General features: G+C 44.9%; 2 protein-coding genes across 2 annotated transcripts; one reads left to right on the top strand and one right to left on the bottom strand.

The window, feature by feature from the left end:
* Nucleotides 1-143: 143 nt before the first annotated feature.
* dhrs4 (dehydrogenase/reductase (SDR family) member 4) lies at nt 144-3723 on the bottom strand. Its single transcript, XM_084343800.1, has 9 exons — nt 3467-3723; nt 3047-3162; nt 2180-2357; nt 1980-2081; nt 1760-1830; nt 1621-1672; nt 1106-1240; nt 939-994; nt 144-855 (listed from the first exon to the last, which is right to left on the bottom strand). The coding sequence occupies exons 1-9, from the start codon at nt 3476-3478 to the stop codon at nt 741-743; spliced, it is 837 nt and encodes a 278-aa protein (XP_084199926.1). The 5' UTR covers nt 3479-3723; the 3' UTR covers nt 144-740.
* Nucleotides 3724-3909: 186 nt separating this feature from the next.
* Nucleotides 3910-13497, top strand: efs (embryonal Fyn-associated substrate). Its single transcript, XM_084344622.1, has 8 exons — nt 3910-4110; nt 4618-4827; nt 5641-6963; nt 7182-7301; nt 8099-9043; nt 9786-9851; nt 11065-11319; nt 11444-13497. Exons 2-8 carry the CDS (start codon nt 4816-4818, stop codon nt 11627-11629), a joined length of 2907 nt encoding a protein of 968 aa, XP_084200748.1. The 5' UTR covers nt 3910-4110; nt 4618-4815; the 3' UTR covers nt 11630-13497.
* The last annotated feature ends 438 nt before the right edge of the window (nt 13498-13935 follow it).

Here is a 13935-nt window from a genome sequence, read left to right on the forward strand (position 1 = left end):
CTTAAATTACTTTTTTAATAGTAATCTCCCCAAATATGACAAACGAATTGGCACCTGAGTCTATGAACTAAACTAAATCGAAATTTTCTGTCAAAACACTGCTGAAAACCTTCCCATTTATTTAGAAATTGAAATTGTCCGTGTTTGTATAAATGTTCGTATCTTTATTAGAAATCTTATCGCAGAAATTCACAGGGTAGCATAAACTTATCAGAACTTAAAAAGTAGCTCACATTGAAATGTCCCACATTATGTTCATTAATGGATTAGAAAATGTCTACACACTTAAATGTTCAAATAACACATTATCCCATTATTATTATTCATTATTTTTATTGCCTGTCTCTTTAAGGACCCCCCCAATGAAAAGTCCAGTGTGCTCTGATTGGTCAGCTCTCACAAGCCTGAGCAGGAACAGTCCACCATGTTTCAGCATCACCTGCGACAGTGTTTTTGTAGATGACTCTATAGTTGTGACATCACAACCTCGTGGATGTCCTGACAGCTTGTTTAAAGACACAATTTGTGAATCTGGGCTGTTGGCATTTCTCTGTGGACTGAGTGTTTTGATACTTGCACAGTATTTATACAGCACCTAGGCACACTGTAATCTCACTTTCTATATAATGGGTTCTTTAAAGTTTCTCAAGCATTATTCAGATGAATGGCAGAAGTAATAAAAACAAAATCAAGACATATATCTACACAGGAACACACACATTTAAGTGCAAGTTTGAAATTCAGAGTCGACAGCCTATCCCTCCAGTCACTGTGATGGTCTCCCCTGTGATGTAGGAAGCCTCGTCAGAGCACAAGAAGGCGATCACTCCACCAATTTCCTCGGGCTCTCCAACTCTGAAGGGAAAGATGAAGGAATTGTATTCATATATTTGTGAATACTATGGTATATTCGTGACAAACTTGAGTATGAGCTGTACCTTTTAATGCTGAGCTGCCTTTTGAACTCGTCCATGACGTCTTCATTCTGCCATAACTGAGTGAATTAACAAAGAAAAACATGACGTGAAATGTAATTCAACAAAATACATCCCCAAGATGTAAATAAAGGGATCCGAGGAGTGGACTGTGTGTTTTCATTCCTCACCGCCTGGCTGAAGCGGGTCTTGATGACTCCGGGGGCCACGCAGTTCACTCTGATGTTACTGTGAGCCAGCTCAGGAGCCAGCGCCCGGGTCAGACCCAGCAGCGCTGTCTTACTCACGCTGTAAGGACCCAGGGCCTGCAGAGATGGAAATATTCAGTTATGGAAAAGATAATATTTCTGAATATCATTTCTATAGCTTGTAGCTGTTGGATATAATTGTATTTTAGTATTTTAAAGTCATGTTGCAATGTTGTTTCCTGTCTTGTGTTGATATTAATTCTGTGTGATGAAGCCAAAACCGCACTATTTCACATATAGCTATTACTATGCAACGGTAAATGAAGGTTAACAAGTAAAATATGCATCTTTTTCAAATGCCTTGGCGCAATTTGTCTTTATTAAAGCCTGTCATTTGCAAAGGTTTGGTGGGAATTAAGGAGCTAAATTAACCCTGCTCCTATTTATCTTAATATAAATATGTTGAGGATAATCGTTCTGCGTATACTCTCACTGACCTGCATTGGTTGGTATCCAGCCACAGATGACACAAACACTACATTTCCCCCTCTAAAAGAAAAATACAGATGCATCAAATATACAGTGGACGGTTTTATAGTGTTTAGGTCCATTTTTCCCAAATTATTTGTCTCTCACCCCCTCTTCTCCATATGAGGCGCCACCAACTTAGTCATGAGGAAGGCTGATTTCACATTTACAGCCAGAATCTGGAAAGAAATATTCAGTGTTAAAATGATCTGATAAATGATCCTGTATCCGAATAAATGAAAGGAGGAGGAAGAATTGTAATAATTCTTAATATTTTTTCGGACTTTTGCTTTATAATGAGAGCTGGGACTTTATTTGTTGTGTGTACCTTGTCCCAGACGTCCTCTGTGGAGTCCATGATGTTTCCAAAGAACGGGTTGACCGCTGCGTTGGACACCAGGATATCAATCCCCCCGCACTGATCCAGAGTCTATTCCAAACACACAACGAGACTATTATAGTGCTTTGAAGTCAAATCTTGTATGAGATCCATATAATCGGCGTTGCTAAAATGAAAAAAACAGTCACCATTTGAACCAGTTTCTCTCTGTCTTCTCCCTTGCCGACATTACAGGTGGTGCCAGTCACTTGGATGCTCTGGCTCTGCAGCAGCGCCACGGCCTTGTCCACGTTGGCCTGCCGCCGGCTGCTCACCACCACGTGGGCTCCTCGCTTTCCCAGAGCCTGAGCGGCAGCTAGACCGATTCTGAGGAGGAGAGGAAGCACTCAGCAAGGGATCAAGTGTGTAACAACTCAATATTATCATCAGTGTGTTGTAGCTGTTTTACATGAGATCAATAAGGTGAATATGTGTTGCAGTGACAGTTCAGTTAGTGCAAAGTTGAGGATCCCGAACTAGAGCAGATTATATATCAGCGAAAGGAATGTGCTGTTTCATCAGGACAGCAGATAACTATTTCCAAAGCCAATTTTTGAGTTACTGGTCTCTGTATTTTAGGCATTATGCAACAGAAACATGTCTTATATATATGTAGATCTAATATATTCAAATTCTCTGTTTTTTTTAAAATTATTTGTAGCAATTAAACAGTGTTATGACAATATTTTGATCATGTTTGTTTATTTAGTTTGTTTAGACATAACAAATCAGTCAATGAAGATCTTTCCCCTCTGATTACATTTTCTTCCCCAAAACACATAGTGCACCTTTAAGTGATGATAGTTTTTTGGTTCACATCAGTCAGTATGTATTAAAAATGAATTATCAAAATGTAAATTCATTATATTTTGTCATATATTCAATGCAAAATGACAATATGTTGGCATGTATAGTCAAATATGTGGACTCCTTATAATATTTTTAAGTATATGTCAATATATGCTTGTTCCTTTAGGGAGGGCAGTGTAGACAAAAGTCAATCATGTCATTCTTACCCATCTGTGGAGGCAGTGACTATGGCTACCTTCCCAGCAAGACTGCTTTGAGACATACTCCTTTGGCCAGCAACAGGATTGATCCTAAGGCACCTGAATACACTCCTCAACATCACCTATGGACAGAGGACTTTATGAAAACACTGGGTAACTAGGGCAGAGGTCATCTGAACTGACATGAGTGGTGCACAAGCTGAATCTCGAGGGATATAACTTAAGTTGACACCCACTTTTTCATCATTCACTTAAACTAATAATGCAGCTATTTATCCGCGATGAAGGAAAAACATTAATGAAACACTTGATCGGTGTATTTACAGAGGCAGACAACTTTATGCAAGTTTATGCTTTTACACAGTGGACTACATTGTATAGGCAACTAATGCAACCATGAAAGTATGATGTAAAGCATTATCTCACCCTGCAGTTCATGCGAAACTGAACACGAGGTTGTACATAAGTAGGATTTGTCGAAATACTCTCAAGTCTACAGCCTGGACCTTTGACTGCCGAGGATTCATGTGTCGCTACAGTCAGTATTTTCCGGGTAGGAGTCCAGCTGTCAAAATAAAAGCATCCAGTGAGCACCCGACGCAGTTTGCTGTTTTCAAACTCAATTGCACGTCCAAAATATCACGCCATTTGTTTAGCTAATTTAGATTTTTGCTGTACCGTGTGACGATAGTCGCACTACGAGGCACATATTTAGTTAAATTTCTCAATTTACAGCTCAGTGTTCTGGTGAACGGATACATTCTGAGGTCCATAAACGCAACCCGCAAAAACGAGCCAATCACAAAGGCCGTGTGCATTCCGGGCTGCGGATACTTCCGCGACTCCACAGCTGTCGGATCGGTCTAAAGCCTGGCGCTGACACCCATCCTCCGCTGTTACATTAGCGGGCTGCGTGAGCCTCCGAGGAGGCGGAGGGAATTTTGTTGTCATCGCCAAAGATGATTGAACGCCGATGGCCACAGATTTTCACGCCTGAAAAGAAGTGATTTCACGTATCACAGACCGTGCGCCGACGTGAAGTTTGTCGGCGAAAAGGGAAAAAAAACAAGGTAATTGTTTTATAACGGCCGCTTTGTGATGCTAACGTAGGTTGGTAAATAAGTCGGCGTTCAGCGGTTTTACCCGGCGGTGCCATTGTTGTTTTGAACTGAACTATAGCGTTAGCAGCGAAAGGCGATGAAGATAACCAGCGTAGCTAGCGCTACCAAGCTAGTGTTAGCAGCTAGGCCGCGACAACACTGCTAACATTACTCCTGCCAGCGTACGTTCAAATGAATCATCATTTAGCCGAGGCAGCGACTACACACTCAACTGTTTGAGATATCTTTAATAGCGAGTGCACGCCGCTTATTTATCTGCGATGCTAAGCTAACGTTAGCTTTCGCTGAACGGGCTGCATTCAACGTAACGTTACTGGGCGTGGAAATCCCAGACAGGTGTTGCCGCTGCCTGCCTGCCTGCCTGCCTGGCTGTTTCTTCACATGTCTCTCGTAACGAGTGAGTTGAGGTGAACGTCATGTGTGAGTCGTGAAAAGCGTTTGTGCGTGGATTCACAGGATCCCTATGAAGGCTGAGACGACGAGGCGCCCGGACTTGGAGATGTGTCCTGCCCAGACCCAGCTGTGCCTCTGCACCGAGCGTCTCTGGCGACCAGCACGTCCATGAGATCCACAGCTGATCTCGATGGATGACCCAGACTGACCGGGACACTCGAGTTATAGTTTCTCTGAGACATAACTGTGAACTTAGCGACGATGTCTGTCTCTGTAAGTACAGTAATTGTCTCTTTTGTTTGTGTGGATTTGCATATGCCGGTTTCAATAATACCACTTTGATGGACAAATGTAAGATAAACTAACTTGATTTAAAAAAAAATCATTAGTTGCTGACTGTTTTCACCTATTTAATAATCTCCCACCTTATCTGTATGTTTTATCACTGTCCTCATTGCCTCCATTACTGTTTTAAGGGGGTCCCACATGGCTCAATGGAGCCTAGCTGTCCCCAGGGGGTGGGTATAGAAAATGAAAGGGGGCTTGACTCCCTGGCTTTGGGTTGGCAATTAAGGCCTAAACAGCAAGGGACAGATGTGCCTCTCATCCCCTCCCCCTCCCTCTCATCTCCCTCATTACCATTAAGCCCTTGTGTCCATTTGATCATTGATCCTCCCTGACTGTGCCCCTCTTTCACTCTGCCTCACGCTTAATGACCCAGCTGTGAATTTTTGATTTCGTCATGATGCCTGGGTTTTACATTTTAAATATTTTGGTGTGCATCCATCCTCTCTCTTCCCCCCCTCGCTCTCCCATGCAGACGTTTTACGAGATCTTCCCTATTCACTCCTATTCACTCTCCATTCAACAGCTCCAAACAATCACCCTTTTTATGCTCCTGACTTGGCACTGCCGTGTCAATGTAGTTGTTTGTTTGTGGTGTGCAAATGTGAGACACTTGCTTGTGTGAGTTTAGGCTGTCGATTAAAACCTACTTTCATTTGGTGTGTGTGTGTGTGTGTGCGCATTACTGAACAAGAGGGCCCGTGTTTATGACTTCTACTCTTGTCTCGCCCTCTCTCTCAGACGGTATTGGCAAAGGCACTGTTCGACAACGCGGCAGAAAGCCCGGAGGAGCTGGCCTTCCGGAAGGGCGACATCCTGATGGTTCTTGAACAGGAGCAGAGTGGCGGGCCGGGCTGGTGGCTCTGCTCCCTTCACGGCAGGCAGGGAATTGCCCCTGCCAACCGCCTTCGACTCCTTCAAACCGCCCCAAACCCAGGCCCTGTTGAGGACTCGGTCTACCTGTCGCCTGGTTCCCCACTGGCACGGACCGCTGTCAGCAGCAGTGCAGAGGACATAGATGGAGTGTATCGCTCCCCGCCAGGCGTGGGTGAAGGACGAGGAGTCGCAGCAGCCTCGAGGCCTGGGGAGCTGCGCAGAGTCGAGGGTGGGCGCCCCCGCTCGCACTCCAGCTCTGGCACCCGGCCCAGACCTGACTGGGATATTGGGGTGGCAGGACGTCCTCGCTCACCCTCTCTGAGAGGAAGAGGCACGGAAATGCCAGGAACACTTTATCAGACTCCTGTAAGTCCCATGCCCTCAGCAGCTCAGCATGCCAGGCAGCCAGGAGCTCTCATGGCTTCAGAGTCTGTGTACCTCTCCCCCACTGGAGTGCCAAGGGCAGCTGATGAACCAGATGACACTACATATTTAGTCCCTAGAGAAACACTAACAACAGGACACCTGGACGACTGTTACTTGGTGCCCAAAGGTACCCCACTCGCAGGTGACGATGTTTACCAATCCCCAACAGGAGGAGTTGTGGCCCCAGCTGTCTGCTCTAATGGCCCCTCTGTCGTGGGAGGAATACCCGGCAGCCCCCAGCCCAAAGTGAGCCAAGACACACCCGGGATGTACCAGACACCCACCGCTGTGGGAGCAAGCCTTCACAGGACTCCGGCCACAGTTTTGGCCCATCAGCACCCATCTCCATTAACCACAGCCCAAGCATCTCCCAGACCTCTGCTCAAGGGAGTTTCACCCAACCCTGTTGCAACCAGGGGCAAACCCGGCCTGGCATGTCACCGGGGCTCCCCTTTGCTGGTCAGAGCAGGACAGATCAGGGTTCCCGGATCACCAAATTTTGCCCGCAAACCTCCACCACCGGCACCTCCGGTGAGGGGAGTTACGAGGAAAGATGCACAGCAAGCAGCACTGTCATCAGATTCTAATTCTGTCCCCAAACCCACTGCTCAGGTCACTCCTGCAGGCCTGCAGCAAGAAGTGGACAAACAGAGCGGAACTCCCCAGAATAAGGAGGAAAGGATGAACAATGGCCTGGAGAAAATCCGAAATGTGCAGAACAAAAAAGGAAATCAGGATTACTCAGATCCTGTTGATGATCAGGTTTGTGATGGCTACTACACTTACTGTACCACTGTTGAAGCAGTTGTTGGTTCATATTATTGTTTCTTTGGCAGGTTTATACACATTTAAATTGCTCCAAAAAATGTTTTTGAGTGTAGTAGATCAGCATGTTTCATAAGCATGTCAGAAAAAAATACAAAGTTTGGGAGACCAGGACCTGCAAACATAATTTGTTTTTGTGTTCGTTGCCTTGGTAGGTGTATGACACCCCTCCCAGTGGCAGGTGGCAGCGTCCAGTCCCATCTGCCCTTGGTGAGGACGATGGCATCTATGACACCCCTCGCAGTGTCCCACCACAAGCTGACTCTGAGACAGAGGTAAAGAATCTTTATTTAACCAACCTCCTTTAAAAGTGATTGTGTTTTTTTTTAAAATGGACTTCCTCTTAGATTATGGCTTTTATAACATGCTTGGCTTGTTCATTTTGACAAGTTTTTGATCTTTTCAGGTCAGATTTTGACCTCGTAAAGTTTTGATTTTGTGTATTTTCATAGAAGTAGTTGTTTGAAGAGTTCAGATTTGAACTGTCATTGGTGCTGTCTTCTGAGGGTTTTGCTCCTGCATGTGATATCCATATAATTAAGCTCTCCTTTATCGAAAGTGACAGTGAAATCACAACCCTTGTGAAAGTTATGATTTACAAAAAAAAAAAAAATGCTGGGAACTGGGGTAAACCGTTGTGTTGGATTCGTGTCTGTACACGTGAAGCGCTTCACCAACAAAAGATGACTATCAAACACCCTGTCACCATTTCTTCCCACATTCCACCATCAGTCTGTGTCCCTGCCCCCCTTCGAGGCTTGGCCACACCTGTCTCTGTCTGCTGTGTGAGCCTGTCTATCCAGTCCAAATGCTGCTGCTATTTTCTCCCAGTCACACCCATCTGTCATGGCCATGCCAAGGCCATACCACAGCACCCTGCCCCCAGTGGTCTCCCCTTTAATGTTGCTTGAATATGTCTGCCAGCTGTTGGATTATTTTTTCCTCTTTGCCTGCAATTACTGTGTGTGGACTGCAGACTCACTGCTTTTGCATGTAGCTGTTGAAGCAATGACCCTCTGTACACACAATGCACATTTCAAAACATTCCTTCTGTCTTCTCCCCCACTTGTAGGTCTATGATGTCCCCACTATCGCTCTGAACATGTGCACATCAGATGTCCAGCCTGATGAAGTTGATGACGATGTATACAGTGTCCCCACACTTCCAGGTGTGCCTCTGGGCCCAGGGGAGTCCACCACCAGCCTCTCTACTGAGGATGCGTCCCAGGTTGGACAGGTCTATCGTGTCCCCGGACACGAGAAACGAGCCAGTGGCGGAAGTCATAAGCGGGACTCCTCTGAGCCTGACTGTGGCATCTATGACATGCCTGCTTTGACTGTCGAAGTCCTCCCTCACTCTTTGTCATCCTCCTCCACCTCTACTCGCCGCCTCTCCGTCTCTAGTAACGGTTCAGGCGATGTGCAGTGGAGAGCCTCGCTTTCCAGCCTCGTCCATTCGGTGCTGAGCACAGTCTCCTGCTCGGCCTCCACTCTGTCGTCGCGGGATCTGGCCACTTCGCTGGCTGAAATCCTGTCGACCTGGAAAGCCAGTCACTCGGATGATCCTCCGCCGCCTCTTCAGCAGGCATGGGCTCGCTTATCGGACCTCCTGCCAGCGCTTTCTGCTGTTGGAAATGCTCCTCCATCTGAAGGGCTCTTGACGCTGGTCCAACGCTCCCTTGAGGAAAGCGCTCTCCTCTTGCAGGCTCAGGGCCGCCCCCGCCTGCCATCTCAAGACTCCTTGTCCCGCAGGCCATTGCCCGCGCTCCCCGTGCCTGACGGGAAGTCTTCAGGGGGTGGGATGGGCTCCCGTAAAGGTAGCTGGATCCAGGAGAGGCCACTGCCCCCAACCCCTCAGCCTGCTTTTCCCTTGCCTCCAACTCCATCGACTGTGACGCTGACAGTGGGCCCTGTTGATGGAGAGGATGACCCCAGCAATGAGTACGCAGGGATTGGCCTGACTCCCATTCCTGCCCCAGTACCTACTGGAGACAGTGTTGGATACGTCAAGCTGCAGGTCAGTTGTCATGATGAAATGAATTTATTGTTAGCCAGCACTCGGCTCCAGAATAACTTATTTCACGTCCCCAAACTTCTTTTATTTTTTTAACCATCTCGAAGTAAACATAAACCGTCCCAAAATCAAAATGTTGTTTCTTTACTTTATCATTTACAGTTGTTAGTCAAAAGTGTTAGCATTTATACTTTTACCTCCAAACCTGCAGTTCACTGTTAAATGCTTTGTGTCCCTCTGAACAGTGTTTTTATTTTTGTTAGCTGATAGCTTTTGGCTCAATTGGCCTGTAGGACCCTGCTGTCGACTGGATGCTAACTGGTAACTGCTAACTAGCTCTCTGCCCACTGTTTTCCAACACAGATTTGTTGTACACTATCGAGCACTATCAGGAAAAAAATAGGGTATGTTCCTGTTTATAGTGAGTTTACAGCATCCTCTCAGATTTTAAAACGTCACATTTTTTGTAGGTCTCGCGGTGAGGTGCCAGCCAGCGATGACAATACTGTAGTAACAGCATGAGAAGACACGCCTGTTGTCAGCACTCGCTTCTGTTTTTCAATTGCGAAATGTTAGTTATAAGCTTACATACACAGAAATCTTCTAGAAACACATTTTCTATCCTCCCTAGACGACAAGTGTTTTTTGTGCTTCAACACATCACGTTGTGTCATGGTTACAGTACAAACATGGCTGCTAAATGTGTCTGTAAACATGCTCGACTCCTCTCTCCCTCCCACACTAGGGTAAACCTGAGCCGCCTCCTGACAGCCTGACCGAGAACGGACAAACTATCACTGCAGAGCTGAGGGTGAGTCTCTTCCTCTGCACACAGTCCTCCACTCCTGCAGTCCGCAGGCTGTCATGCTAAGAGAGTTTTTGTTGTACAGAACCACACACAGCAAGTCTACACAGATAAGTCATTGATTCACTCTGTGTTCACAGTGCACTCTGTTTACTAATGAGCACTGTGACTCATTAATCCAGTTTGCAGCAGCTCTTTGGCTACCGATGTAGTCCAAACCCGTTTTCAGCTTACGCTTAACATGCTTTCTCAACACTACCTGACCTACCTATCATATGAACCCATGTTTGTAGAGTGTGTTGTTTATGTGAGAGCGTTTGTTCGTTGTTTCTGAGAAGTCAACAACAAGGACTACAACTGGAGGCTCGAAAAAACACACATAAGCACAGATTACAGTCAACTATTGTCTAGTGTTATCTCTTAAGTCAGCTCTGCCTTCTGCTGCCTGAGACTGAGGTCATGTTTTCTTATCACTCTGCATTTCTTCTACTCCTTGCTAGATTCCTCGGTTGCGCCATAGATGACCAACAAGAGGTCACTTGTAAATCTTAACAGTCTTGCCTCACATAGACTGGAGGCTGCCGGACAATAAGTGACAGAAAAGCACAGTAATTCTTTCAACAGTGGCACTTGGCTGACGTGCTATATATGTGTTTGTGCCCGACTTTCTCTTGCTAAGTTTAGTGTCTCAACAGAAAGAGAGTTGACTGCACATGTTTTGCATTTCGTCGACATAGTCATAAAACTTCTGCATCACTGAGAAGGTGCAGCTTGTGCAGTTCAAGTGGTTTTTCCCGTTTGGGCGCATTTTAGGATACTAATAACCGTTTTCCAAAGCATACCTCACTTATTACTTTCAAAATTGTTATTTTTTCCTGCCGCCAATGCAGCTGTTAGTTACGCCGCAAAAATGTACTCTATCAAAGTTGTTTTTTTCTGCTTCTGGTATGTTTACATGAGGAAGCACTGATATTCAGGAGTTGGATAAATGGTTGTTTAAAATTCGGGCTGTGACTCAAATGTCAGTTATTTTCTCTATTAATCATTTGCTCCATAAATGATCAGAAAACAGAGGAAAGTTACCGTTGTAATATCCCATAGCACATGCAACGTCTTCACATATCTGGATTTGTCCAAAAGTAGAGAACTTTGTTTACTTTTTGATGCTGTAGCATAACTTCCATTTACAAATACTTTGTTTTCATCTTTCCTCATGCAGTTGAACCAAACCCCCCTCCCGGTGTCCCTCTCCCTGGAGGATTCGGAGCTGCTTTCCTTTTACTCCTCTCAGAGCCTCGCTCACCTCTCCTGCCTGGCCGACGCCATCGATGTGCTCTTCAGCAGCGTTCAGGGCAACCAACCTCCGCGCATCTTCGTCGCCAGAGGGAAGAGTCTCATTGTGACGGCGCACAAGCTGGTGTTCATCGGGGACACGCTGTCCCGCCTTCTCAGCTCTGCCGACCTCAGGGCCAAGGTATGTAGAGAAAGGCCCTCTGCGAGACATGATATGTAGCCTGGAAGACAAAAAATGCTTTTGCAGTTGAAAATTGATCAAAGCTGTGTAATAATTCAGTTATTAACTCTTTTCTCTACTTCAGATCACAACCTCGGGGGGACGACTATGCCAGGCCTTGAAGTCCGTTGTCGTGGCAACAAAGGGAGCAGCGCAAAACTACCCGTCGGTATCCGCCACTCAGGAGATGGTGGACCGCGTCGCCGAGCTCTCCCAGCAGGCAGCTGGCTTCTCCACTCTGCTCCAGCGTCTGGCAGAAATATCTTCATGATATTTCATGTATGCTTGCGTAAAAAACTTTGTTTACACTACACGTATATTTTCTCCCTTTGAAATGCCTTATTTGTTGTTAGACTCTTTCATTACCTTTTTGTTTGAGTGGGATTGAAGCAAGTGAAGTTGAACCCTGGAACGAGTGTTCGGCCTTGCTGCAGCTGTTACGAGGCTGGGTTTTGACTGTGTTGGTCCTGTCCTTCAAGTGTGTGTTGGTTTGCCTTTTGTTTATATACTGACCTCCGTGCTTTGATGCCATGCACACTTGTCTTTTTGAGTGTTAACTTATTGAATATTTGAAGCCCCGTCGTGGCTTTGAGCATCCGCGCAGACTGCTTTTTTTTTTTGGGAGCTTTGCTTTATTGTGTTTGCCATATTTTCTTCCCCTCACATGATAGCCACTTTTCCTTCCTTCCTCTATTTATTTAGCCATCCCCCCCTATTCCAAAAATAGCACAGGAGGAGGCCTTACATCCTGGTTCTGGCCTACTTTTTACTGTGATACCTGAAAGGCCTTTTGTGATTATCATTCTGAAGCTGTTGAAGCTGCATATTGAGTGTTTGGGGGCTTAATATGGGAGAAAAGGAATAGGGTGTGGAAAAGGAAGTTTGCCCGACTTCCATTCTTAATCTGTGCAAGTATGTGTTGTGTTTCGTGTAGTTCCCATCTCCACTAGACAACCAAGATTAACTGCAGCACGGCGTGTAATCCCCTCATGAGGATTATAATAAACACCTCTCAACACATTACATTCATGCAGTCTTACACACCTCATGAAGAAAAAATAGGAGTCCTGTCTGACAGAGAGAGATAATACTTGAGAAGTGATGCAACGACTGAGAGTGAATAATGATGGTTGGGTAATCCTGTTCTTTCCCACAGTCACTTGTAGCCTGGCAATGGATAAGAAACCAGTTGACCAAGCTCACCTGTCTGCACATGTCGTCTTATGATCTGCATGCGTGTTTCTTTGACACCCTTTTGCTTTTCATGTTAATTTCCCGCGAATATGTTGTCACCACTGTCAACAGTGCTTACTCACACCTGCTTTGGTAGTTTTACGACTTTGCTGTGAGGGCTGGGTGTCAAATATGTCTAATAAGGACAGTCTAGTATAACAGTGGAATACATTTCACTGCACGTGTACTTGATTTTTAAACATATCACCCAGCCTAAGTAGAAACTGAAAGGAAGCATATCCCACTTTTTGATTGAAGTAGGAGAAGTTTGCATTTTCTAACAAAATCCATATCTGTTTTCCATTTGAAGTATTTAATTTTCAGGGATGAAGCTGCGGTTGAACATGTAGTCGAACGGAAGCTGAACAAAAATTTACACTACAAATATTGACTGTGTAAACACTCGACCGGCTTCATCTTTGGGGTGCTCTGCATCGTTGGATTTTAAGTGTTAGGATCTATTGTCTGTATCGTCAATCATATTGCTTAACTTTATAATCAAGTTTTACTTTTCAGATCCGAATCGGTGTCGGCGTCAGGGCATTGCATAATCATCCTCCTTGTTGTGTGGCTCAGTTTAAATCATTCTTTAAGGAATACTTTATCTTCTTCCTTTTACATTTTCTCTACTGCAGTGCCACCTTGTGGAGGTTTGAAGTATTACTTAATGAATACCTGCCTGCCAAAACAGGCTCTATACTGTTACGTATGAAGAGAGCATGTAACCTTTAGCTCTTTATTTATTATTGTCAGTTTTTTTTATGTTCCTTTGCTTTCCAGTTTGCATGGCTTTAAGTTGCTTTAACTTTATATATGCACATCCTTCACCAAGGGGTGATGTTTCCTGGGTAATTTACAACAAACAAAAAAGGTTTCTGCCTGTTTTTGTTTAGTTGTTTGTTTTGTTTTCATAAGAAAGATATTGCTGTATTTTCTTTTGTACAAGAAAGGTTTTTACACTATGTGAACTCATTATGAGGCTGTTATCCATATTTGCTGAGGTATAAAAGTGATTTTTTCCCCCCCCCCTCCCACAGTAAGCAGACCTAAACCACTTTACTTTTAACACTACATTTGATGTCTGTCTTGTATTCCCCTTCAGAATGCACAAATACATCTTTTGCAATTAAACAAAATGTGTTTTTTTTTGTGATTTTTGTGTGAATAATTAGCCAAAAATGACTCCGGAGACAGTAAATATAAGCAGACTAGTCAAAATCCAAATAAAGTTTTAAAATGTCGTATTAAAAATGTGAGTTTAGGGGCTTTAAATTGGCCCAATGTTGTTTCGGAGCTGTTATGTGACTCGGGACGAACCGAGCTCGTCCGGAAACTGCCGAGCTG

The sequence above is a fragment of the Pagrus pagrus genome (assembly GCF_965226575.1).
Source record: "Pagrus pagrus genome assembly, chromosome: 22".
NCBI classification, from domain to species: Eukaryota; Metazoa; Chordata; class Actinopteri; order Spariformes; family Sparidae; genus Pagrus; species Pagrus pagrus.

Coding starts and splice junctions, on each gene's coding strand:
- dhrs4 (XM_084343800.1), bottom strand. Junction 1,831..1,979: donor CAGAGGACGTCTGGGACAAG/GTACACACAACA, acceptor ATTTCTTTCCAG/ATTCTGGCTGTAAATGTGAA. Junction 1,241..1,620: donor CTGGATACCAACCAATGCAG/GTCAGTGAGAGT, acceptor CCATCTCTGCAG/GCCCTGGGTCCTTACAGCGT.
- efs (XM_084344622.1), top strand. Junction 6,964..7,181: donor CAGATCCTGTTGATGATCAG/GTTTGTGATGGC, acceptor TTGCCTTGGTAG/GTGTATGACACCCCTCCCAG. Junction 9,852..11,064: donor CTATCACTGCAGAGCTGAGG/GTGAGTCTCTTC, acceptor TTCCTCATGCAG/TTGAACCAAACCCCCCTCCC.